A 27348-nucleotide genomic window follows, 5' to 3' on the forward strand; every position below is an offset into this window, starting at 1 on the left:
TAGTCGCTTATTGGCTTGACACTTAATTACGCTGAATGTGAATGTTGCATTGCGTAAAAAATTAATATAAATTACAATCACTGCCACTATCTTGTCTACACTGGATACAGTTTACAGAAGTGTGTTCGCTTTCTGACAAAATCCACAGGCTTGAGTCTGACGTCAAAAGGACAAATTGAGTGAAATAATGTTCGCTTTGAGACGTTATGTTTAAACAGCTCATTCACATCTTAAGGGTAAGGAAGAAGTGGATAGTTTATTTTTAATGGAACCTGGATCGAGTCAGAGGATCGATCAGAACATTTTGTTTTGTAAACGAGGCACACTATCATGGAGAGTTCACAAAGAAACATTTGCTGAAAGATGACACTGTAATATATCTGACCATAGCTGCATCACTAGCGTTGATACTGTTTCCTATGCAATGATGTGCAATGAGCCAAATCACAACAGTGGCTCATTCCTGACAAGACTTAAAGGACACACCCCTTAAAATAGATCGTTTGGGAGAGAGGGTGTTAGAATGAGGGTTCTACATATATATTATTTTTTTTTTGTGCAAATTTTTTACTGACATTAGGCCTATAAGTAAACCTCAAGGAATATAATAATAATAATAATAATAATAATAATAATAATAATAATAATAATAATAATAATAAACGTCATAACCCCTTTAATACTGAAATGATTTTTGTAAACCCAGTGGTCAAATGCTGTCGCCACCTGACTAGTGACTGGTCTTTTTGTGAATAGTGTATAAGCGGTATACTGTTTTAGAAAGGAACATTTGAAGGATGAAAAAGAGGAATTAGGGCGAATCAATCAATCATGAATAATTTATTGCTATTGTGTGAATAATATGTAATCATGTAATCAATAAAAAGTAACTAGTCTGATTACAAGTATTTAAAAATGTAATTTAGTCTAATTACAACTACATTTTTGGAATCTGATTACATAATCCAGATTACATTACACTCTGTCTATAATATAAAGTGTGTGCTGTCTACAATGATTTGAAGTAGTAAGTGAAACCGTGTACAATATTCCACAAAAACCATTTCAAACAGTATCACTGTATGTTACATGCTGGCTCTTGACAAGGTAGTATCAACTTAGTGGCATCAACTAGTTTTAAACCTTAGCAGCAAAGATTCTCAATTCCAGCAATAAAAAATGCATCACCTTTGAGAGCTCCGGTCTTCAAAAGGAAAACTGCAAAGATATTGTAAAGTCCCAAGCCACTGAGGACGTCCCAGCCGATCAGACTGGCAGAAATCTACAAAACACAGATCCAGAGGGATGCCACACAGCCAGCTGTCTTTGATGTGACAGACACATATTCTGCTGTAGTGAGGGACACTATGAAACTCTTGACACAATAACACGGTAAAAAACGCTCCCTGAAAAGGTGGGCCACTTCAAAAGGGACTCGCAGCATTCATGTTTCTGTTCCTCTGCTCTGTTTTGTGCCCCGGTGGGAGCTGGAGAGCTGCTCTTCCCTTTTTGCAGCCCACCAACTGAATCCAGCCCATGAGAAATTTGGCCACTTTCTTACTATCTCCTTGGCAACCGCCATCTTTGATGAAATGAGATCCAGTGTGGTGGGGAACACACTTTAAACGAAAATGCTTTTCAAATACATTCACACAGATGAAGAACAGGCCTACTTTCTAATTCAGGCAGCTATATCACTAAGGCACATGGATTCATGAAGGATATAAACAGAAGTGTACAGAAGATGATAAAAATAAGCCTCATTATACATGAACTAATGAACAAAACACAAGTAAGGGAGGGAAGGAGAGAGGGAGAGCAGGACAGAAAGGGATATAGTAGAATGGCTCGTCCATTCTAGCAGGAAAAAACAATAACTGATCTCCTGTGGTCTTCATATGCAATCTAGATCCACTTATGATGACTTCATACTGGAAACAGGACTCTCTTAATGGTTTGATAATAATAATGCTTTCACTGGTAATGGTTTCACTGATGATATAATACAGGCATATAAGGTCGATGGACACAAATGTTAAATGCTGAAATAAATTTGCATGATATATACAGGATCACTGGTTGCTAGGGTTTTCAGAGTAGTTGCTAAGGGAAATTTCAAAAGTTTAATAATGCATTCGTTCTCTTAAGATCGGTTCACACTTGAAATTAATAGTTGACCCATGGTTTTTCTAAATTAAATCCTATCATATCTTGCTTCACGGTTCACACTGCTCCAAATGTTGGGTATTCATTAACTGATGTTTCACACTGTACACTGTTCCGAAACACTGGGTTAACATTCTTATTTGCATATTTGCAGTGTCAGTGTCATTGATTGGCGAATGCAGCGTGAGATTAGTTTACATTGTGTATCCTCATATTATATATTCCAGACAGTAAAGATTTCTCTACGTGGACTATAAAGGTAAGAATAAAACAGTCATGATGGTTATTCATGGCTCTTTTTGGTTAAAAATGTTTTTTGTTGGTGATCAGTGTCATCTGTCACTTGGAGCAAGCTAGCCAAATTATCCAGACACCAACAAGGACAGGTTGCATGGCATGCTCTGATTTCAAAAACTTTAAAAGCTGCACTAACGAAAATACAAAAAACTGTAATAAGAATAAGCACAGTTTGAAATAAAAACATACTGAAATCCTCTTGGTATGTTTATTCAGTTATTGGTTGTGCATTTCTCATGTTCCGAAGCGTATAATACAACATTTGTTAGTTTCATGTGTTCAGCTGGTAAATCACACCTCTGCTGTTGTTTATGCTTCTACAAAACAGTCAGTTTTCTTATTTAGCTACATCTTGTTAATAATAATTTTACACACAATTTAATACAGGGCAATATGATAGACCAACAATTCTGAACTTTGTTGGGTTGCCACTCAATGTAAAATGTAAAATCTGGGTCCTGAAGCAAAGCCAGTTCAGGACCACTAGTATATCGCATTCACAAACCTGCTAGTTCAGGAAAAGCAAAAGAAAGAGCAGAACAAGAAATCCATTTTCTGACAGGAAATGTGAAACACTCACCGCGACTGCCTCCAACACTTGTTTAACTGCATCAGCGGCGTCTCGTTCACTGTAGTAGCCCTTCTCCACCACCCTGAAAGACGGAAGGCACCATTTGGTCTCCAGTGTAACTCCATATTGAGCGTACAAACACTGACTGACACTTTTTCCAATTTTCACTTCATTATTTTCCAGCCTTAGTGTGAGTCAACCACACCTCAGCACACAGGATGAATGGAGACGTTTCTATCGATTGGTCTTAAGAAGAGGCTTTTCTTTAAATGACTCATGTTGACACAACTGTATGAAAATGGGAAATAAGATAACCTTGAATGAGGAAAAAATGGAAAATCAATGGGTTTCACAATAATAAGTGTTCCTCTATTAAAGTGTTGATTCGCTATGTGATTAGTTCATGGATACAGACAAGCACCTTCTGTAACAAATGATGAAAGTAAATTTATGTTTCATAACCAACTAGGTTTAAACATTTCTCGAAGAACAACTGATCGCCAGATCATGACTTTGTTGTTGCATGTAAAATACTGCAGTTGTTCACCTAAAAAGCTATTTCTGCTGGATATACAGTAACCACCAACAAAAAATTATTTTGTTGTTATAAAATCATTTAGGCTGATTCAGCAAAGGTAAATAATATTTTGACTTGAATAAAACCCATTAATTTAGATTTCAGGTTACCACTTTTTCAGTTTTAGTGCTTTTTAGCGTGCCATTTTAGCAGGTTCAAATAGGGCTCTGGCACTTTTCAAAATTGAAAAGTATTTTTAAGTATTCAAATTATTTAAATGAAAATATACTGTACATCCCAACTGACAATGCAAAAAATCTATAAAGGAATGTTAATAGTCCTAAAAACAGGCTTAATAAAGTACAATTAATTATAATTAATTTCAGTGCCATGAATATGTTGGCATCATTATATACTGTACTATATACTATACTATAAAATGTTTTCATGAGATTCTCCATCACCCACAGCATGGAGTTCACATCTTAATCAGCCATTATTAGCATGTAGCACTTTACCCCCATGGTGGACTGACCTGTCAAATAATTCTCCACCGGTGACAAGTTCTAACACGAGACTAATCTCCGCAGGGGTCTCAAAGATCTCCTTCAGTTTGATCTGACAGAAAACGGCATGAAAAAAGAGAGAGCTTTTCACTGGCGGAATTCAAACACATCACATGATTAATTATTGATGTAGACTACGGTAGCTATAATGTCTGACTAACATTTGCATAACCTTACTAAATCAAACACAGACAGTACTGCAGAGACAGGATGAACATCTAAGTGAGTGTTCTTGTAGATTTATGCCTATTTTAGGCTGTGACTGCCCCGTTACTTACTATATTTGGATGAGAGAGGCGCAGTAATACACCTATCTCCGTTCGTACAATCTTCTTGTCAACCTGAAACAACATCCAAGTCATTGTCTGTGTAGTGAACAAGGTGCACTATTATAAAGCCATTACAATCAAAGTGTAATAGCAACATCAACTCAGTGGAGAGGGAAAAACGTAAATAATTAATAGAGAAACCCAAGCACATTTCTACATTTAAAGGGAATATTCTGTACCAAACTTGTATGATTTTCTTTTATGGAACACACAAAGTTATTTCACAGGATTTGCTGGATGTTCTTTGTCACTCTTTACATTGTATGGAAAAGCACCAGAACATTCTGCAAAACAACTTTCCTGGGGTTCGAACAATACGAGGGTGAGGAAATTAAAAAAGTTAGTAAAGGTTTTGTGTAAAACAATGTTAATTATAAATATTATTTCATATTTATTCTTAAATACTCTGTTTTATATATTATATTAAAATAGTGTTATTACAATAGTACTATTTAATTTTTTTTATAGTAATAAGAAGAAGAATCATAATTTTATATAATTTGTAAAAACAAAATCTTTGTCCAAATTGTGCAGCACAATAAACCGGATCTTCTTTATCATTTTTGGCCAAAAATAATGCTTGGAAATGTACACTGATATTACCTACTGAATATACACTACAGCAAAAGATAGAAATAACTGACTTAAAACCATTTTCTTGTTGAAAATACTATTGGCCTAAGACTTTTGTACATCACTGTATATAAAATTGTTCATTAAAAAAAAAAAATGTTCACATTGTTTTCTCTGTCAGCCATCTTTAGTGGTTCTTGCAGTAAATATGCATGACTACAATATTTATATGCAGTGACTAACAATGTAATGCATTACATATCATAGCATAAATGTAACATAATATAATTACAAACACATTAAAGAGGCTTAAGATAGCATTAATGTTCCCTACATGGGCCCAAAAAAACACAAATGATGGTGATGTACAATAAAAATGTATGTACTGCTCTGAAAACAGTTTTTGCTGACAGCAAGTTATTATCCATAATTCATCAGACTGATGTAGAGAAATGGAAAACAACAAAATGAGATATTTAAGAACTTAGCAGATGGAAGTAAGTCCTGACCAGAATCTCTTTGGCTATACAAGGTAGAACAAAGAAATGTGTCTGTGCACTTACTGTTTTTTTCAGCATTTTCACAGCATAGTGCTTCTGGGTGCCTTTCTGACGGCATCGGAACACCACTGATGTGGCTCCCCTGGAAGAGAGAAAAATAGCAAATGATTACTCCCAGAAATAATAAAAGTATTAATTTCTTTCAAAAAGAAAAACCCAAACTTTTGAACAATACTGTGTATTGACATAAGTGTTGAAAAATCTACTCTACAATAATAGCAACCTCTTAGAAACTTAAAACTATTTACGCAGTATTGACAACATACATTATGTGACATGCTGTCTGGTTCTAAAGACAATCTACAATTTCACACATACAGCCACATAACTAGTGCTGGAGTTACTGTTATAGGTGGATGAAGAATAATTGATGATGGGCCATTGTATTATTAGAGTAGTGCACACCCAAGGTAGTGATGAAGCCAAGCCATGAAGGGGGTTACACCTCAGGTGTGCATGATTTTCTAATAATTCAACAGACCGTATTGCCGTATTGCCTCACTATGGGGAAATGTCAAGTAGCTTTTAAGTTGCTAAGCTTATTTACTGATAAAACGGAAAGAGCATCGCTGACAAGTGCGTGTTTCTGTCTGTGTGTGTTTCTGTACTATGTGTGTATATTTATACAGGAGAGAAAGTGAGAGAAATAGATTAGAGAGTATGTGCCTTCTGTACATAATAAAACATATTATGGAAATGGAAATATAACATGGAAACAAAACATGGAAATAATTTGTCATTTTTATCAAATTGTTTGCTATATTAATCTTTGTGGGTTTTGGTTCTTTTACTGTTGTAGTCTATAAGGACCTCTGAAATAACTGAAATAATTTGGCGAAGTGATATTAGCATGTAATGCGGTCAAGACCTGCCTGGAACTACTTTAATTCAATTCAATTCAAAAAGCTTTATTGTCTATCTCCAATGGGGTAAACAATTGTCTTCAGACAAAAGGCTCAATAAACAAACAGCACAAATAATCATAACAACAAACTTAAAATACAACTGGCAGTTGGAATAAACATCTTCTTATACTTGGCCCTTTTCACCAAAAGCAATTTGTACTGTCTTCCAGATGTTAGTAGTTGAAAAGAACTGTACAGAGGATGAGAAGAGTCTCCCACAATAACAATTTTTAGAGCCACAGTGTGCTCATATGTTGTTAACCCCACAGCACATTTCATTAGTTTTACTAATGTTAAGCTGAAGAGAACTCTCCTTTGTCCAAGACATAATAAGATTAACAAAACTAAGGTAAGTATCTAATGACTGAAAATCCTTTACACGTCCCACCAGTGCTATATCATCTGCATATTTTATATGTGTCAAATAATCAGTATCACAGGTCATTTCATTAAAGGGGGGGTGAAATGCTATTTCATGCATACTGAGTTTTTTACACTGTTAAAGAGTTGGATTCCCATTCTAAACATGGACAAAGTTTCAAAAATTAAGTTGTACGTTTGAAGGAGTATTTTTGTTCCCAAAATACTCCTTCCGGTTTGTCACAAGTTTCGGAAAGTTTTTTTCGAGTATGGCTCTGTGTGACGTTAGATGGAGCGGAATTTCCTTATATGGGTCCTAAGGCACTTCTGCCGGAAGAGTGCGCGCTCCAGTAGAGCAGAGCACTGAGAGCACAAAAGACGTTCACTGATCAGAGCGAGAGCGTCGCGAAAAGTCACAAAAGAAGTGTGTTTTTGGTTGCCAGGGCAAGACAACCCTGCACAGATTACCAAAAAAAAAACAGCATTAAGGGACCAGTGGATGGAGTTTATTTTTACAGAGCATCAACGGAGTTGTGCAAGTGTTTTTGTTTGTTCCCTGCATTTCGAAGATGCTTGTTCACAAGGCCCAGTTTGACGACGGATTTGCGTATCGTTTATTTCTTAAGGATGATGCAATCCCAATGAAAAAGGGTCACGATAGTGTGTTGGAACCGCAGGCGGTGAGTAAAACTGCTTCAAATATCTCTGCCTCCTTGTTAGTGCGTCCCCTCCCATGCCAGAGACCCGGGTTCGAGCCCCGCTGGGAGCGAGTCGTTGCTGCTGCTGCTCTCGTTCAGTTTCAGCCTCGGCTGAATCTGACTGTAAGCCATGGTTTGTTTTGGATGATGGTTTTTCCCTCACGGTAATGTCACAGCTTCCACATGCTCTCAACGCAAAAGCCTACTGGCGCTCGTGATTCTTTAGCTCCGCCCACACGTCACGCCTCCAGCCGGTCGTGTTTTTCCGGGAAAAATCGGTACAGACTATCTTTCTCTTATGAATATAATAAAACTAAAGACTTTTTGGATTGTAGGGATTGTAAGGATGCATTACTACTCTATATGTACTCAAGATTAACAGGATATTGAGTGAAAACGAGCATTTCACCCCCCCCCCCCCCCCCCCCCCCCTTTAATATAAATAGAAAAATAGAATTGGTGATAAAACACACCCATGAGGAAGGCCAGTGTTTAAAACCAAATTCTCTGATTTTTTTCCCCATTTACTAATACATGCTGTCCCGTAAAAAAACTGTTAATCCATAAGATAAAAGTCTGGTGCACCTGCAACTCATTCAACCTCCTCAAAAGAATGTATATGTTCACAGTATTAAAAGCAGAAGGAAAATCCATAAATAAAATCTTAACGCAACAATCTGCTGCATCAAAGTATTTTCCAACCTTATCCATCAGAGTGAGGGTGGTATCTTCAATTTCCCAATCATTGCTTAGGAGAGCTGCTGACAAACCACTCTCTTCATGCACTTACAAAGCACAGATGTTAAAGCCCTTGGTCTGTATTCTATAAGGTCCTTAGCATGTGCCTTTTTTGGCAGTGGAATAATGGTACTCTCCTTCCAGGCCTGAGGTACAACACTGTAATCAAACGACATGCTGAAAAAGCGGTGTCAACACTCCCTTCAGCTGTGTTGCACATTCCCTCAGAACCTTCCCCTTTATTCTATCAGGCCTTGTTGTCTTTTTGGGTTCAACTCATAATAAAACTTTTTCCACTGTCTTTTCCTCTATTATTTTAGGGGGAAATACCGGATGCCCTAAGGGAGTCCATTTCTCATCAGCATTAGAATTAATAAGAGCATAAAACAGGCAGAATCAGAACACTGAATATCATGTTGCTTCTGATTCCTCCCCATCATATTATTTAGGCCTTTCCAGGCCGTCTGCACATTGCCCCTTTGTAAACTTTGCTTCAACCTTCCGTTTATACTGCAGTTTAGCCCTGCAGAGGGCCTCGCACGTAAACTTTGCCCTGAGCCCACAGCACCCTTGTTAAAACAAGTTGCTGTTTAGCTTTGTGAGCTTTCAATTTCTTAATATCTGGTTTCATAATCAGATCACTTAATACGATATTTCACTGGCACAGGACCAGTACAATATGTTGGAAGCAAGCAACAGCCAGCAGTTACAAACAAGCATCTCAGCTGGAAAGTGTCCAGCATGCAAATAAATGAAATTTGGGTGGACAGCTTGGCTAATGCAATTCAAGCGGAGAGGCCACCTCAGTGTCCAAGAACTAGCATCTGGGTAGTCATTAGGAGACCTGTGCCAGATCCACAGAGCTATAAATCACCTCCCTCTCTCTATGCTGACCGAAAACTCCCACTGACTCTACATGTGAATAGACGATCAGGAGAGTGTAGGAACCGGCTTATGGCTCCAATCTGCTCCACGTAATCCCCATGCAGGTCCCAAAAATATTGATTTCAGTTGGTTATATAACCACATTTGAAGATATCTATATACCTGCCAACATCAGCTGGCAATTAACAAAGTATCTCTGTACATAGTGAACCCTGTTAAGACTTTCTATGGATCATTGGCACTTAAATGTTAAGTACTTGAGTAAAAAATACAGCTTAATGTACTGTGTTAATATGAGGACATTTTCCATATCTATGTTACACCACAATTTTTAAATTATATGTTATATTGTGTTTTGTTTTAGAGTTGAAGGAAATGTCCATAAAATCAAACCCCCAATGGAGGGGGGGGGGGGGGCTGATTTTTTATGATCTCTTTGGCACGTCAGAATTTAGCTATAATGAACTTTCAGTGGAAAGATAGAAAAATAAGCAGCTGATCTTTAGCCTGTGACTCATAATGTTTCAGTTCATTTAACCATTAAAAGTTAACAAAACAACACGGCAGAAGGATCTTTATTAATGAGGATCCTTGACTTGCAAGGTGATGACCAGAAATGGACTGTCCACTCACCTCCATATGCAAAATATTAATCATGGACTCATTCAAAACACACACACATAACAGTAACGCAAGCATATAGATACCTGACAAAACCTTTGGTGACTAGTTGACTATACTTGACTTTAAAATAACTGCACCAGTTGCCTCACTCTATAATAAACTGTTGATTTAAGAGGTCTAATGCTATTTCATGCATTCTGATTTACACTGTTAACGAGTTGGATTCTCATGCTAAACATTGCCAAAGAGCTGGAGGTACAACAGAGTATATCTGACCCAAATACACTCCTTCAGGGTTCGTATAAGTTTATGAATTTTTTAGAGGCATTTCAGTGAAGAATGATGGGTCCCACTTTATATTAGGTGGCCTTAACTACTAGATACTTACATAAACAAAAAAAGTACAATGTACTTAATGTGTTCATATTGTATTGTAAAACACTTTTGCTGCTATTGAGGTGGGATAGTGGTAAGGTTAGGGAGAGGGTTGGAGGTATGGGTAAGTTTAATGGTGGGTTAAGGTGTAAAGTATGGCTCAACAGTGTAATTATAAATGTAATTACAGAAATTAAATACAGATGTAATTACATGTCGTTTTTTTTATATATAAGTACAATGTAAAAACATGTATGTACACAATAAGTACATTGTACTAAATTATTAATTAAAATGTAAGTACATAGTAGTTAAGGCCACTTAATATAAAGTGGGTCTGAATGTTTTTTTAAATACAATTTAAGTCAGTAAAGTTTTAAAGTTTTTATTCCTGTATTATTTATGTCAATGCCACAGCTTGCAGATAATCATTACACTAAATCAGAGTTTGCTTGTTGTGACTCTTTAGCTCCTCCTACGGCATGCCTCCTGGAGCTTGACTGTTTTCAGCAAGAAGTGGTACAGCTGTATCTGTCTTTTATAAATCTGATAAAACTAAAGACTCTTTGAAAATATGAAGGATGCAATATTACTCTATAGGTAATCAAGAGTGGTATGGCAAACAACAAACTGTGTGTGTTAAGTCCACTTCAAAATAACATTTAATGAAAAATTTATAAAGAACTATATTATTTTTTTCAGTAGAATATGCAAAATAATAGAAGGAACATGTTTAAAATGTTAAATAGGGCCAATTTTGATTTCATTTTGTTAATGACAAAGTATTAATGCAACAAGATAATCCAGGATTATGGTGACCCAGGGTTATTTTTTATATATTTTTATTTACTTATTTTATTTTATTTATTTTTAAGTCCTTGATGAGACGTTTTGAAAATACATTTATCTTCAATTTCATGCAAAATTGTCTTACATTTTTCACAGGATAAATGATTCGTTGAGATCTTAATAAATCCTCCACTGATAAGGCACTCTGTCTTTATTAATGAAGTCAGCCTCCTTCTATTGTAGCATTCACTCCTTGGAATGAGATGCTAGAGGGATTTCCATCTCATTACCTCCCAACTGGACTATTTAGCATTGTTTGATTAACCACCTGCATGAGATTAGAGGCATTTAATTGTAAGGTGATTAGGCAGTTTTGTAACAGAGTTCTCCAGAAGCGATAGCTAATTTGGAAATTGCAGTTTACAACTAAATTACACAAATAAGGTATTTTGTGGCATTCACTACTAGCACAAAACCTAGAGGAACATAAACAGCTGACAACTGATGATAGCATTAGCTTAAGCTTATGTGAAGATCAGAGAAATGTGTTTAATGCTATCCTCTTCTGAAAAACTGCAGTGTGCTTAATTGTTTTGATTGTGCATAATCTTAATATAATGTATTTTATTTATTTTTTTAGAAAAGAGAATAATATTTAAAGAAAAGAGAATTATAAAATTGCATGTAAAGATGTATATAAGTCCTACGTGGCTCAAAAGTGGCAATCTAAAGTTCAGCTAACTGCATATGATATACATTTAAATTATAATAATACATTTTCATTTAATTGCAGTTAAAATGCTCACTCAATCACTCTTTTAAAAAGATCACAAGAGATTTGCAGCAAATGTTTGACTATCAGCATGAAGTCTGGTTCACATTCCAACATATTCTAGCCAAGAACCTCCCACAAGCTGTAGCAGCCTGAGAACTTGTAAACATTACTTGTTTCCTGGGTGAATTGATGAAACCTTGTACACTTTGACTTCTGTAAATTGAAAAAAAAAAAAAAAGCCTGCAAATTAGATTAGATTTTAAGATGGTCTACAACTCTCATTGGTTGAGTTATCAGAGGTATCAGATTATTACAAAACACATATGAGGTGATGATAATCACTCTCAGGGGGCCTTAATTATCGAAACTGTCCACAGACTAGCTCACTACAGCACCATATATACATGTGTCCAACATGATTGGCATTTTCAGACCATTTACAAAATGTGATAAAATGTAGTGGAATGATTGTCACATGGAACTCTGACATGTCCAGGCAACAAGTCAGGCGTCATCGGATTGGTTGAATTCTACAGGATTTCCAGAGACGTTTGTGTCGCGTTCTTTAACGTTCATTGGAAACACTTCAAAAATGAAAATACAGTGAACTGCAACATGTGCGGGGCAAGTCTGTCATATTATAATGAGATTATTAGCTATTGTAAAATAATGTAACAGAATCTTTGTTCGCCAGTGTTTTAGCACAGCACATCCACAACGGATCAACACGGCTACCACAGTTATGTTCGCTTGTGCATTTAGTCTTTTGTGCAATTGTACATTGTAATATTGTTTATTTTGTTCATATAAATAAAAATTTTCTCATATATAATGCGTTTGGTTAAGCTAAGAGGGTTAATAGAGTGTCTAGTTTGCTGGTGATCATCTTTAGCTCAGCACACGTAGCTCAAACAGCAGCTTATAACATTAATAACTAATAACATTAATAATATTATAATAAAATTATAATGAGAACACTATTATAATAAAAGGTTATGAATTCGTTTGGTTTGGTTTCTGTGTTTCAGCGCGTTGTTGCGGGAAGAGCCAAGAGCGCATCCACAACAAAAGTTACAAATTCTGATTAGCACGTCACTTAGCTTGAGTTCACGTGTGCATTTGGTCTTTTTGTACATATATAAGTAGTAGTATTATATTTATGTTGTATACAGGGCTTGACATTTTCACCCGCCAACCCGCCAAATGCAAATTTGCTTGTGGCGGTTAAACAGTGACTCCAACTAGCCACTTTGGCTAAAAAAAAGCAGAAAAAATTCAGTAAGAAATGCTGCGAGGAACAGCAGGATTATTTTAACTGGCCTATCCAGTTTTCTGGAGGCCCACCTACAATAAAAATCCTGGCGCCGATAGTGCCACAAACAGATGTACGTCTGCAAGTAATCTGAATGACCTATATATGTGCAATATTTTAAACGAGCCCGCTGAGTTCAATCCCACAGTTATGTTAGAATTCATCTCATTCTTGTTTCTGTGGCGGTATGTTGGTCTCGTCATGAGGAGTGCGGTCTGAAGCGCTGTATGACTGATGCATCAGTTCAATTGAACTTTACGCCAAATGTATGAATTTACCTGTTTTGAATAGCCAACTTTATATTTAATGTGTTTGTTTATGTCCAATGTTAGTGTTAAACTGTTGGACTTTAAATGAAAGCTACTATCTGTTTTCACCATTGACTGATTTTGCAGAACATTTTGACTGATAACTTTATTGCGCAGATGCGGCAAATTTGTCACAGGATGCGCGATATGACAGTTGCGTTCGACTATATATGAACTAACTGTTTTAAATACAGTATTTTCATATTTAACGTTAGTTTATCAGTATGTTTGAAAGTATATTTTTTTGATTATTGGTCATTAAATAGGCTCTTTCTTGGGCACCTGCACGGTTTAAAATACCAAATAGTTATGCTAGGACAAGAACAAAGAATCTCTCTCTTGCTCCACCCATGCACGATAATATTGTGTATCGTCGATCTGATCTGATTTGAAAAATGACCATATCGCCCAACACTACAACATATATGTTTTTTTTGTTTTTGTTTTTAAAGTCCCGACTTTTTTATAACTCATCCATTTACATTATATTAAGCCTTAAAGTTCTGCATATTTAGTCACGCCGTGACCCACTGCCAAGATTGCGACGGTCCGCTCTGAACACTTTGAGCTTCAAAAACACTCTTCAGGAGTCTACGGGTAACGTCACAGACTCTACGTCCATGTTTTTATACAGTCTATGGTTATGAGATGACCCGCGCATCACTAATGCACAAAGTATTGCCTTGCGTTTGTGCGCTACTGACAGAAATGAGAAATGAGTCCAGCATTCTCAGACTGCTTGAAACCCGATCTCACGGCAATTTGTACATATTTTAGGAGGTGGTAAACCACACTCGTACAAATTCATATGATTTTTGACAAATTGTAGGTATTTTACAAGTTGCACAGTTCGTATGAATTTGTACGAATGACCTACACCTAACCCCACCCCTAAACCTAACTGATACAGGGGTTTAGCCAAATCGTATAAAAACGTAAGTGTGAGGTCGTACAAATTATTAAGCACAACATTAATAACTATAATTGGGAATGTCATAAACAGACAATATTACTATAATAAAAAAGTTGTGAATTATTTGGTTTTGTCAAAAAACAGCGATGAAATCGTATGGTCCCCAAACCGGACACTCTCCGGCCCTTGGCTGCACCTAGAAATTCTCTAGTCGGTACCTCTCGACCTCCCGCACAAGCTCAGGCTCCTTCCCCGCCAACGAGGTGACATTCCACGTCCCTAAAGCCAGATTCCGTGTCCAGAGATCGGGTCGTCGGGGGTCTCGTCTACGACTGTTGCCCGATCCACTATGCACCGGCCCCTTACGCTCCCTCCTGCAGGTGGTGAGCCCACAGGAGGGCTTATTTAGGCTACAGGCCTATAATTCATTGTAGGCTATAATAAACCTGTTTTAAAAGACATTTTAAAAACATTTTCAGTGACGAGTAGCCAAAGCTAATAGCCTATTTTTTTTATTTTCCTCACAGGCTGCGAGTCACAGAATGTCAGTTATGCGGTGATGCGCTATGAAATAGTTGCGAAGTAAATTAATTGTATTATTAATTTAATAATAAAAGTAACCTAATAATAATAGCCAGAAAATAATAGGTCAACATTGATTGGAAATACCAAATACTCTCAATAATGACAATATTTAATGATTTTGACAATATCTCTGGCTATAGTCCTTACATGCTGGACCTCTTTCAACACCCTCCATTGTCTTATCATATTTTATTAATTTTTTTAACACATAAGTAATGTTGTCCTGTAACTTGTTTCCATTATTTAAGCATAATTTTATTTATTTGTTAGGCTGCTTTATGTTTGATTTATGTTGAAGTGTTTAATGCCTTTTAATGATGAGACTTTTTTGGTAATCAGACTCTCAAAAATTATGTAAAAATGTGGATTTAGATTTATCTGCCAACATATCAGTTAATGCCTTTCATATTTCAAGAATTATTGGTTTTCGCTATCTGTCAAAATTATAATTTCGGTACATCCCTAGCAAAAACAAAGTTCTGGCATGAAACTCTATCAAAGACCGGTCGATCTAACTAAATATGATAAAATTACATCATCACATGTCACACAGCTGATGGTTCTATTTGGTATCGGTAGCTAATGAGCTCACTAATCAGCATTTAAATATTTGTCTAATACTTCCTGTAGCAGTTACAGTGTACTTCAGTGATTTACCTGCATACTGTCCTACAAAGGCAAAAGACCTTAACTTGCAAGAATGTGAAACTGAGAAAAACTTTTTACTTGTCCAGCCAAATTAATTATAAGTAGGACACTGGAAATTTAACAGTTAGATATTTTAGTAATGAAAACTATCTACATAAAAAAAAAATTTGAGCTTGAATTTGATTTTTACCCATATTTTTAAGTTAATGTACTCTGCCTTTGCATTGTCGGCAAAACGTGAGAAGTCACACAAAGGTAAAAGGCAGTAACTTCCACATTATCAATATTTGATTCACCATTTACAAAATCGTTATAATAACACCTGTATAAAATCAGTAATCATGGGCTGTCTCATATAGGATATTGCAAATAGAAATGAGACTGTTTAAAGGTTTTATTTTTTTTATGTATTTTATTTATACATTTATTGATTGTAACAAGCAGACTAAAACATAAACACGAGTGGATACCATGGATACCAATTTATTTGCTATGCTCAGTAACGTATGATAATGCTAGACTAAGCATCATTGCTTTTATATTAACTTGTATGAAATAGCCTAATGTTAAAGAACGACTTGTGTATTAATGTACAGTATACGCCAACAAATAGATATATGTAATGCTCAGAATGCATGTGGATTAAACATCTCCAAAGATGTTCATCGCCATGGATTTATTTTATCGGGTTACAAGAAAAGGTAGGATATGGATTTAATTTCAAACTGTTAGTAGGCTACTGATGTTATGATTGATCATGCTAGCTACAACATTCGAGTCCACACACATCCAACTAGAACTGACAGCCTGATAAACAATCTGCATTACAAAATAAAAACAAGTCTTGAAAGGTTATTCACGATTACGTATTGCTGGCAAGGTATGTATTCTTTACAGTGCTTTGTTAAATGGAGCTGTTTGGTATTTCGCGATCTAATTCATTTGTCTACACCATATTTAAAATGTGGCATACTTTAATGGACAGTAAAAAAAGGCAGAACACTGTATAACTCCAAACCAGCAACGCAACTTCATACTGACACGTGACTAAACAAAGTCAGAACGCTGTTACTCAATCTGAGTGTTCCAAACAAAGTGAAAGAGCAGTAACTGGTGATATACGGTGTTCTTCCTTGGTTTCTCCAGGGCTTTTTGAAGTTACGGTTGAGACGACACATTATTTTCTCAGAAAAACTACGAAATTGACTCAAGATACTCATACACATCATAAAGGATGACTTGAATGTCCCCAAAATATCAATAACTAATTTTCGACAAAAATCAAAGTTACAGTCTTTTGCCTTTGCACGGCAGTATAGATCTTCAACACTCTGATCATGTATGCTATGGGGGTTATTCATACATGTTATATCTCCAGCAGCAGTATTTCTTACATGCTCACAACAGCATGCTGTGGATGTATTGCCAGTAGAACATTTCATTACTTGCTCTACAGCAGCAGCAACAGCATCAGATCTGTTCTGCCAAGACCAAATAACATTTTCATGTACATTACCATGCCAATCCCTCCGAGTTGTAATGACTCATGACAGAAATCTTGAATCTTGTTTTGCAAATATATGACTGTTATACCATTATAAGTGAATCTCAAAACATGTTAAATGTTAAATATATTTAATTTAAAAAATTTTAAAATAATGAAAAAGGCATGTGATGATCCCTTTAATTTTGTTATAAAATGTGTAGTTCCAGTCCTGAATGCTGACTGGTTTATGCAGCATTGCAGTCATACTAAAATACACCACATAGCTAGAACTATATTCACAACATAGCAAAACCTCTCTTATGTTATTGCTTGCATAACACTATTTCAGTTTCTTCCACTAAATTCAACTGAATTCAATTCCAACAGTTATTCAAGATATTGTGTGGATTAAAGTATTCTTGATCTAACTGTAGTGATGATAGTATATGACTGTAAATAATGTTTTGGATAAATGTGGCTCTCTCACTGTACCACATCCATCAAATGGATTCATTACAGTAGAGTTCTTGTGCACTTAATGACACAAGTCAGTCTGGAAATATATGTTTACAAGCTGCTCCTGTTTCTGTTTTCTACTTTCTGAGCATTATATAATAACAGCAGACTGAGAGAGTGTGTGTGAGAGGGAGGAAGAGTAGCTCTCTGGGGAGTGTGGTAGACTTCATTATTCAGCTCGCTCTGCCTTCTTCAGGACTTGGGCGGTTTGCATCTGGCCCCATTTTAAAAGAGTCCAGCATATATGCCCATGCACTCCAAAATGATTGGCCAACTATGAGCTGATAATGCTAATGTGTGAACTTCTTTAAACCTCCATTCATAGCATTCTTTGTTTCAGATCAATTTTAGAGATTGATCTAAAGAAATTGATCTAAAAAACAAATATTACTAAAGGAAAAGATCAGTCAGAATTACACATTCTAACCTCATTTACTTACTTCTAAACCTCTATGCATTTCTAGTAACACTTAGTCCAAATCCCAGTTCTACCCCTTAGCCCTTCCCCTTTCCCCTACTCCTCCGTTTTGCGCGTTCACGTGAAAGGGTAGGGGTGTCTCGATTTTCTTTTGGTTGGAGGGGTAGGGGTAAGGGGAAGGGCCAGAAACCCCTTCAAATGAAGATTTTTCGGGACCACACTTCATACGAAGGGGTATGAATTATCTCGACAAAATGGCTGCTACAGTGAACACAAAGACACATAAATGTAAGCTTTTTTGGCATAGATAAAGATTTAAATGAAAAGTAATCATCAGTAAATACTGCCTATTCGAGAGAGAAAGAGAGAGAAATGGAAGTTGCGTGTATTCGCGTCTGTTCGTTTATCTTTTTAGAGCGAGTTTACTTAAAAACAGCGACTGTATCCTCTCGTCGCTCGAAAATATAATGTAGCGGTTCAGTATTTAAACTGTATTTAATAAAAGTCACGGGGCAGTGTTGACAAGTTTATTTTCTCCTGGATGTGTGAGCTGCACGATTTCCGATATTATTCGAACAATTCTCACTATTAACTAGTTGCATTTTAGCATGCATATTAATATATTGGCTGTTTATTAGTACTTATGAAGCACATATTCTGCATGACCATATTCTACATCCCCTAATCCTACCCAATACCTACCTTACTAACTAACCAGCAAAATAGTTTATTGAGGCACACACACACACACACACACACACACACACACACACACACAGACATATATATATCTTTAATTTAGATTTTGTTTAGTAAACCATTCATTTAAGACAGACGTCACTGTAAATTAGGGCCAGGAGTTTCAACAAACCGTACGTAACCGTAATATTCAACTTTGCCACAAGCTCAAAACCTAAAAGCTTTTTTTATGCCAAAAAAAAACTAAAACAAAAGGTTAGCTTTACTGTTTTCAACTAGCAGGCCAAGTTTACTAAATTACTATCAATTACATGCATTGAGGAACCCGGGCCATACCTTTCCAAGATCTCACTAACAAAAAGTACCATGATTTAACCATGGTTTTCGGACATGCACCATGGTAATATTAATGTTTTATGTGTATTTTAGATATATAAAGATTTGTAGTGGGCTCTTTAGACAAGTAAGTAACCACTCATTTGAAAGTTTCTTACAATACCCTAGCAAACAAAGAAATTGCAAAAATGTGGAAAACACCTCAGTATACACAAAAGGCCCCAAAAGGACCTTAGTGCTATGGTATTCTCAGAACATTGACATACCATGCAAATATTATGGTATGCTAATTATCTGATATCTTTACTGTAGTTACTGCCACGGTACAGTTTTGCCCTGGAAACCACGCACAATGCAATAGCATCTTGCCAGTGATTTTGCACAGGCAAGAACCACTCACATTTTTCCAGCAAATGTAGAAATCTGATTTCATTTATAATGCTGTGCCTCAGCGCTGTCCAGTAAGTAATCACATCAACAGATATATTATACCCCCGTCAGCACAGATGCATGGGATTTATTTTATTCCAAGATTAATTGTATTAACTGAATTTATGTTTGAGTGCCTGCAGATACACATCACTCTCAGCTGAGCGGATGGCAAAGTTGATTGGTCTTGCTTCCGCAGGCTGTACCAGCTCCATATGCGGGTTTTGTGCTCTAATTCGTTCATGTTCTAGGTTTCCATTCCTCAAATTAGACACCTTGATTGCGATTGTTCAGCATCTGCCATAAAATAATTAGGCCTTGTTAATTTTTACAAAATGTCATTTTTAATCTCTACAAAACAAGAGAGATGAAACGAAAGGTTTTTGTAGGACACATACTGTATTTTCATTCACTGGAAAGATATTGTTTTACTATACATTTTATCCAGGAAAACACAATAAGCACATATATTCATGTACCCTAATAAGCATCCATTCTATGTTAGACTTTGGCCCAGGTCTCTATGAACACCAAGAAAGTACAGACTGTAACTCTCATCATGGCTGATATAGTTGTGTAGGGCAGCCATTGTTAGAGAGGCAAACAATTTATGGGCATTCAGCAACAATTCATGGCCCACCCGTCACAGATCGATGAATGTTCTCCCTCCTACACACCGTGCTGTGCCCAGTCCGGAGATGCTGAAACACCACAATCTGATTATCCAAGACAATTTAGGTTCAGCACGAACACAAAGACTTCCATGTCAGATATTTTAAAAAGCCAAAGAACTCATGATATACCATCTAATATCATCGCTCACTCTTAAAAATAAAGGTTCCAAAAGGAGGGTTTTGCAGCACTGCCATCGAAGAATTATTTTGGGTTTCCCAAAGAACGCTTCAGTAATGTTCTTAAAGGGATACTCCACCCCAAAATGAAAATGTTGTCATTAATCACTTACCCCCATGTCGTTCTAAATCTGTAAAAGCTTTGTTCATATTTGGAACACAATTTAAGATATTTTGGATGAAAACACCTTTATCCCAAAGTTCCCATTGACTGCCAAGTAAATTACACTGTCCAGAAAAGTATGAAAGACATTATCATAATAGTCCATCTGCCATCAGTGGTTTAATCGTAACATTATGAAATGATGAAAATACTTTTTGTACGCGAATAAAACAAAAATGACTTTATTCAACAATTTGTCTCCTCTGTATCTCTCCGCATCACCGTAGTGCCATTTTTGAGAATACTTCTGAACAAAGTCGTTATTTTAGTTTTCTTTGCTTACAAAAAGTATTCTTGTAGATTCATAACGTTACGGTTGAACCACTGATGGCAGATGGACTATTCTGATGGTCTTTCATACTTTTCTGGACCTTGACAGTGTAATTTACTTTTAATTTACGGTTAATGGGACAGTCACAAGTAGGGTTGGGAACCGAGAATCATTCTGGTTTTTGAAAAGAACCGGAAACTGTGAGCAAGTTCTAAGTTTCGATTCCAAAAATTCTGCTTCCAAAGGTTCTGGTGCGACACATGACCAAGCACTGTGAGCAGCTTTGCCCCGATGTTCTGATGATTTGGAGTTTCCCGTAAAGTATGTCGCAAACCAAATAGCAGAAATGCCGCCCTGCCTCTTTTAATTACTGAGCACACTGTTTCCAATGACGTGCACTCCATAGACTCGCCGCACCGCATAGTGTCTTTAACTGCCGAACATGTTTCCCATGATTGTACGTGCACTTGCGCCTTTGATAACTGTGCACGTAGTTTTATCTGACTGTACATGTACCAGCAGCATGCAACACCTGCCGGCACTAAATTACATTATATTTGTCCCAAATTATCATTAATATACATACTGACTTTAACTTGGACCACTAAATAAATAGACTGCTATTGTTATAAGTATGAGGGATAGATTATTTGCTGTACAGGTAATTTCAAGAGTGATAAACAAAGCGATAGAAAATATTTATTTTCATTCATTTTAAATGTTTAAAAATGCGGAAACCACTCATTGTATCACACCATCTCCTGACTGCATTATTATTTGTAAAATAGGGGCTTTATGGATAGTGTGTATACATGGTTATAACTATAGCAGTTTATAGTTCATTAATTTAGGGAAATGAACAAGTGTCTCAGTCCTCAAGGGACTATTTGGCCAACCAGCTTATTCCTGCTTGAAAAGCAAAATGTTGTTGATAGTGTAAAAAAATATCAAATTTGAAGAACATGCTGATTGATGGACTGGCATTACTCAACATTACTCATTACCTTTCAGCAACACTACATTCAATGAAGGTAAAATAGTAAAAAACATAATAATAGTTCATTTAAATGGAACCGGAATCGGTACCTGAAAATTGGTATACTGTAATATATGTTGAATTTTGACATTGCCAACCTTTAAGTTAAAGGGGGGGCGAAATGCTCGTTTTCACTCAATATCCTGTTAATCTTGAGTACCTATAGAGTAGTACTGCATCCTTCATAACTCCAAAAAGTCTTTAGTTTTATTATATTCATAAGAGAAAGATAGTCTGTACCGATTTTTCCCGGAAAAACACGACAGGTTGGAGGCGTGACGTGTGGGCGGAGCTAAAGAATAACGAGTGCGAGTAAGCTTTTGCATTGAGAGCGTTTGGAAGCTGTGACACAGATCCAGAGGCTGAAATTTAACAAGAGCAGCATCAGCAAACGATGTCTCTATGTGGTATGTACTAAAACTGTATATATTTGCTTAGCGGTTTTGGAAAATGACTAAGTTCCACTTTATGTCGTCTTTTTTTTTTTTTAAGCTGTACATGTGGAAAGTGCAGTTTGATGACAACATCGCATGTTGTTTACTTGATGTGCTTACGCGCCGATAGCTAAGTTAACAACACAGAGATATTTGAAGCAGTTTTACTCACCGCATGTGGTTCCAACACACGATCGTGACCCTTTTCCGTTGGGACTGCATTATCCTTAAGAAATAAACGATGTGCAAACCCGGCGTCAAACTGGGCCTTGTTTGTAAAATCTTCGAAATGCAGGGAACAAACAAAAACACTTTCACAACTCCGTTGATGCTCTGTAAAAATAAACTCCATCCACTGGTCCCTTAATGCTGTTTTTTTTTTTGGTAATCTGTGAAGGGTTGTCTTGCCCTGGCAACCAAAAACACACTTCTGTGACATTTCGCGACGCTCTCGCTCTGATCAGTGAATGTCGCTGCTCTCAGTGCGCTGCTATACGGGAGCGCGCTCTTCCGGCAGAAGTGCCCTTAGGACCCATATAAGGAAATTCCGCTCCATCTAACATCACACAGAGCCATACTCGAAAAAAAACTTTCCGAAACTTGTGTCAAAAACACAAGGAACAAAAATACTCCTTCAAACATACAAATTAATTTTTGAAACTTTGTCCATGTTTATCATGGGAATCCAACTTTTTAACAGTGTAAAAAAACTCAGTATGCATGAAATAGCATTTCACCCCCCCTTTAAGTTGACAGTGAGTAATAAACAGTTTTGAGCATTGAGTAGTTTAGTACTGTGCATTTTTCCTGACCACTATTTTTTTAATAGTTGTTTAATGATTTTAATGGAACCGGAAGCTGAACCGGAACCGTAAGATGGAACCGGAAAATTTCAAACGATTCCTAACCCTAGCAACAAGCCTCCCAGTTTTCATCCAAAATATCTTAAATTGTGTTCCAAAGACGTACAAAACTTATACGAGTTAGGAACGACATGTAATTGATTCATGATAACATTTTCATTTTGGGTTGGAGTATCCCTTTAAAAGAACTATTTTTTTCATATTGTAAAGAACATTTTAATAATCGAAATAACTTTTTAGTACTCTAAAGAACCTTATGAGTAGGGATGGGTATCGTTAAAGTTTTAACGGTATTAAGCTCTAACCTGTTAACATGGGAGCCGAATTAAAAACCGACACGCCACGCGGCTGAGACACTTGCGCCACGCATCCAGTGTGTCGCCGGCCTGAGAGTTCACGCAGATCTCACGGACAAAAGTCTTAATATGATCGCACATTAGAAATGTTTGGCGAGATTAAATGTGCACGACAACATTATTAAGCAAAAATACATAGTACATTATTTTTTTCCTCTAGTAACGAAAGCAGAACCGATACCGTCAGATCTTACTGATACTACGGTCTTTCATAATTTAGCCCCGGGGCCAGTTTAATACCGGGTTACGGTACCCATCCCTACTTATGAGCAGTGGTAATTTTGTGATGTTTGACGTTAAAGGTTCTTCATGGAACCCTCAATGCCATTAAAAACCTTTCTTTTTGAGAACAATAGCTACTCTACAGCACTATTGTGTCTGAACAACTAGTCCTATATGTTGTTATTTAAACCTGTTTCCAAGATCTCACTAACAAAAACTACCATGATTAAACCATGATTTTTGGACATGCACCATTGTAATATTAATGTTTTATGTGTATTTTAGATATACCATGCAAATCCCAAGGTACATGAATATGAAGTAACAAGAGTCACACTTTTCAGGTTGTTTTTTATAAAATATGCATAAATAATAGTCAAATATATTTGCCTAAAATCTGCCTAATATCTTAAAAGCATTTATTTGTACGAAAGAGAAAGACAAAAAAAAACTCATGTTTCTAGGCTTAAGCAAGTGGTTTATGCATCTTGTCCTAGATTGCTTGCCAAACAAAGTGCACTATGAAGTTCTGCTGATTTAATGATACTGCCAAATGTTTCAGACTCTGTGTCCTGGAAACACTTTGTACTTTGAGGATGTCCTCTGCTATAACACTTATTGCCTGGTGACAAATGACTAGGTGACAATGTAAACACCACTCAGGTTTAGACTAATGACACCTGTCTTAGACTAATGAGACTTTTTTCTAATGATGTAACATTTCCCATGAGTCTTGTAGAAATATTTCAACAGACTGCAAAAGTCTGACTCGTATACAGGAATTAATAATGATGACCAACAACTGCCCTGCTTGAGAAAGAAGCAGAAATCCAGCTATCCTAAATATCCAGATCCCTAACCAAATACAGAGAAGAGCAAAAGCCTATATGAGCAAAAGACTATGTAGTAAATTATAATAATAGGCTATATTTCTGCAGAATTAGATTCAATTTAAAGAGTTTTTGTTTTCCCAAATTTAATATAGTACTTTCCATTGAAAACTCCATTGTCCCAAATTAGAGACATCCAAACTGAACTCAATTTTATTGTTAACTACATTGGTCCAAATCAGCCCTGTGCTACTTAATGTAACTAAAGATATGCAAATTAATATTTCTTTAGCATTTAAAAAAAATTTAAGTATCAAATACACATAAAAACATCACTTTTTCTGGACTAACTGACCATGACAGCAAGTGACAACAAAATTTTGGCTAAACCATCCCATTCTTAATCCACAAATATGGAATAAATTAGTTGCTCACTTTTTAAAGCAACAAATTCACAAATGCCTCTGAAAAGAGGGAGTACTTTTAAATATGTTATATTCTTGTCTTGTTAATTCTTACACAACTTTTTATTGCTGACTGTATTTGGCAAGCTCAATCCAAGGGAAAGCGTCAATAAACTAACATTACAGCTGTACCATCAACAAACTAACATTTCCGAAGTAGCTGGCCACTGTGGCAGCTAAATTCAGACTAAATCTTCTCAGCTGATTAAATAACTTCCAAGAATATGGCACAAATAGTTGTCTGAATAAAAACAAATCCCATATTCTTTGTAGTGACAGCTGTTAGAGATGGTAGGCTACTGATATCATCAACTTTACATACAATTTAGTGTTGACCATCTTAGTCAAGCTCAACCCTGTAACCAAATAAATATTAATAACACAATCTTTTTTTTCTTTTTCTAAAAAACTAACAAACAAACAAACAAAAAATCATAAGAAACATAAGTTAATTAATTAAATCTAAACAAAATTTGGACTCATACCCGTCGGCCACTACAGCGTTGTATCTTAAATTAGGTGAAATCTGCAACCCTGTTACATATTTTGGTATAGGGCTATTTTGTTAGAGGTCCAAGCAGTGAATATCGTCTTCAGTAAGCGTTTGAAGAGCTGCTTATGCCCAAAGGCTACAGCTGCACTTCCACTTACCGTCCCAATTCAGACTCCAGCTCGTAGAAGTCCGCCAGCGTCTCTTTCTTTGATCCGTCGATCCAGTATTCAGGAGCGGCTCGAGACGCGGGCATCGTCACTTTCAGCATCTCCAACGCTTCAGTTCACTGTCAGCGGAGCGAAACAACATCACCAAATGACATGGAAGAAAACGAACACACAGTCCGGAGAGGCAAACAACATACATCTTTGTGGAAAGAGTTTCGCATTACCTGTAATGAGTGTTGGGTGGCGAGTATGTGTAGCGTCAGTCGATCGCGGTTGTCATGTCTCTCTCTGAACGGAGCGCGCGGCTTCCACTGGGTCTTACTGTCGCCTATGTAGGGCGCGCTGATTTTCTGTCTGTGTGATTTACCTGGATTCAGTGGACGTCACATATTACATAACAAAACTCCGGTATATTTTTGGCAGCTGCAATATTGCTAGATAATATTATGGCAAATTATAGATATATTTCAAGCTAGATTTCATCCATTTCCTTCATTGATGAAAGACACCATTCTGTCCAACACATTACTGACAATCTGTAAAACAACTAACGTTAGCTAGGTCAATCGAAGTCTGTCATATTTCACCCAAAAATTCGAGATTCGATCTTATTAAGGCTTGAATCCGACAGTTAGGTCTAGTCAAAAAAAGGTCTACTTTATTTTTTTCATTGTGCGTTTTATACTATAACCAGGAATTATAAAAGGGGTGCAAAATAGGCATTATGTATGTGTGTGTGTATATATATATATATATATATATATATATATATATATATATGTATGTGTGTGTGTGTGTGTGTGTGTGTGTGTGTGGTTTGTGAGGACACAAATGTGGATAATGACACGGGTATTACAACGAGAAGGTGATTTACGAAGACATTTTCAGTGTCCCCATAGTTCAAATGTCTTATAAATTAGGTTTTTTTTTTTTTTTGGAAACCTAAAAATGCTTAAAGTTTCCTGTGATGGGTAGGTGTAGGGTGATAGAAAATAAGGTCTGTACAGTATAGAACCATTATGCCTATGGAGAGTCCTCATAAACCATAAAAAACAATGTGTGTGTGTGTGTGTGCATATAGCCAGAGGGTAGTAACTGATTACATGTTATCTGGATAACCTAATCAGATTCCTAAAATTAAATACTTAATTTTACTTAATTAAACTTAAACTTAATTAAAATCCTGGTACTCAGACAACAATTGGGTCCCACATCTGAAGCATGTACTTTAGGATGACAGCAATTCCCTTACCAAGTCTGATTTAATGTGTATTTGACAATCATTTTTCTTTTTCAAATATGTCAATTTCAATGAAGATTTGAATGTGCTAATAGAAAGAAATCACACACACCGAGTCCAGATCTGTACTTAATGGGCCTGCATGACTGGTCATCCTTTAAAGCTCAAGCAGTGCAGGAGTGATCTGGGCTCCCACACAGAGAGACCCATCTGTTCACTATCTGCTCAACACAAAACAACCACAATCCCAGCTAACCACCAGCATCCCTCTCATCTCATATTCACTTCCTGGACACTCAGTCATGCAAAAAAATAAGAACTGGGAGGTGATGTAGGCTCTTTTTTTTTTTTTTGCATCTGCATGCAAAATAATGGACGTGTGCATATATATGTAACATACTATAGATTATGCACAGTGGGTCCAGGTATTTAGACACTATAACATGTATTAATATCAATTTTAAAAGACAAAATAGCAAATCAAATAGCATTTATTTATAGGGACAGTTCTACCCAAAACTGAAAATGCACTATATTAATCAGGCCATACACGATGTAGATGAGTTTGTACTGACACTTC

General features: G+C 36.4%; 1 protein-coding gene across 1 annotated transcript in view; it reads right to left on the reverse strand.

Annotated features, from left to right (window-relative positions):
- The window catches only part of LOC127957000 (calcium/calmodulin-dependent protein kinase type IV), a 41553-nt gene extending 15655 nt beyond the window's left edge, over positions 1-25898 (reverse strand). Inside the window, exons 1-6 of the mRNA XM_052555325.1 lie at positions 25753-25898; positions 25520-25647; positions 5583-5661; positions 4396-4458; positions 4087-4169; positions 3044-3116 (exon numbers count right to left, since the gene is read on the reverse strand). Coding sequence (XP_052411285.1) covers positions 3044-3116; positions 4087-4169; positions 4396-4458; positions 5583-5661; positions 25520-25629 — 408 coding nt within the window. The 5' untranslated portion in view covers positions 25630-25647; positions 25753-25898. The remainder of the gene's footprint in view (positions 1-3043; positions 3117-4086; positions 4170-4395; positions 4459-5582; positions 5662-25519; positions 25648-25752) is intronic.
- Between the last annotated feature and the right edge of the window lie 1450 nt (positions 25899-27348).

This window comes from Carassius gibelio, chromosome B5 (assembly GCF_023724105.1).
Source record: "Carassius gibelio isolate Cgi1373 ecotype wild population from Czech Republic chromosome B5, carGib1.2-hapl.c, whole genome shotgun sequence".
Classification (NCBI taxonomy): Eukaryota; Metazoa; Chordata; class Actinopteri; order Cypriniformes; family Cyprinidae; genus Carassius; species Carassius gibelio.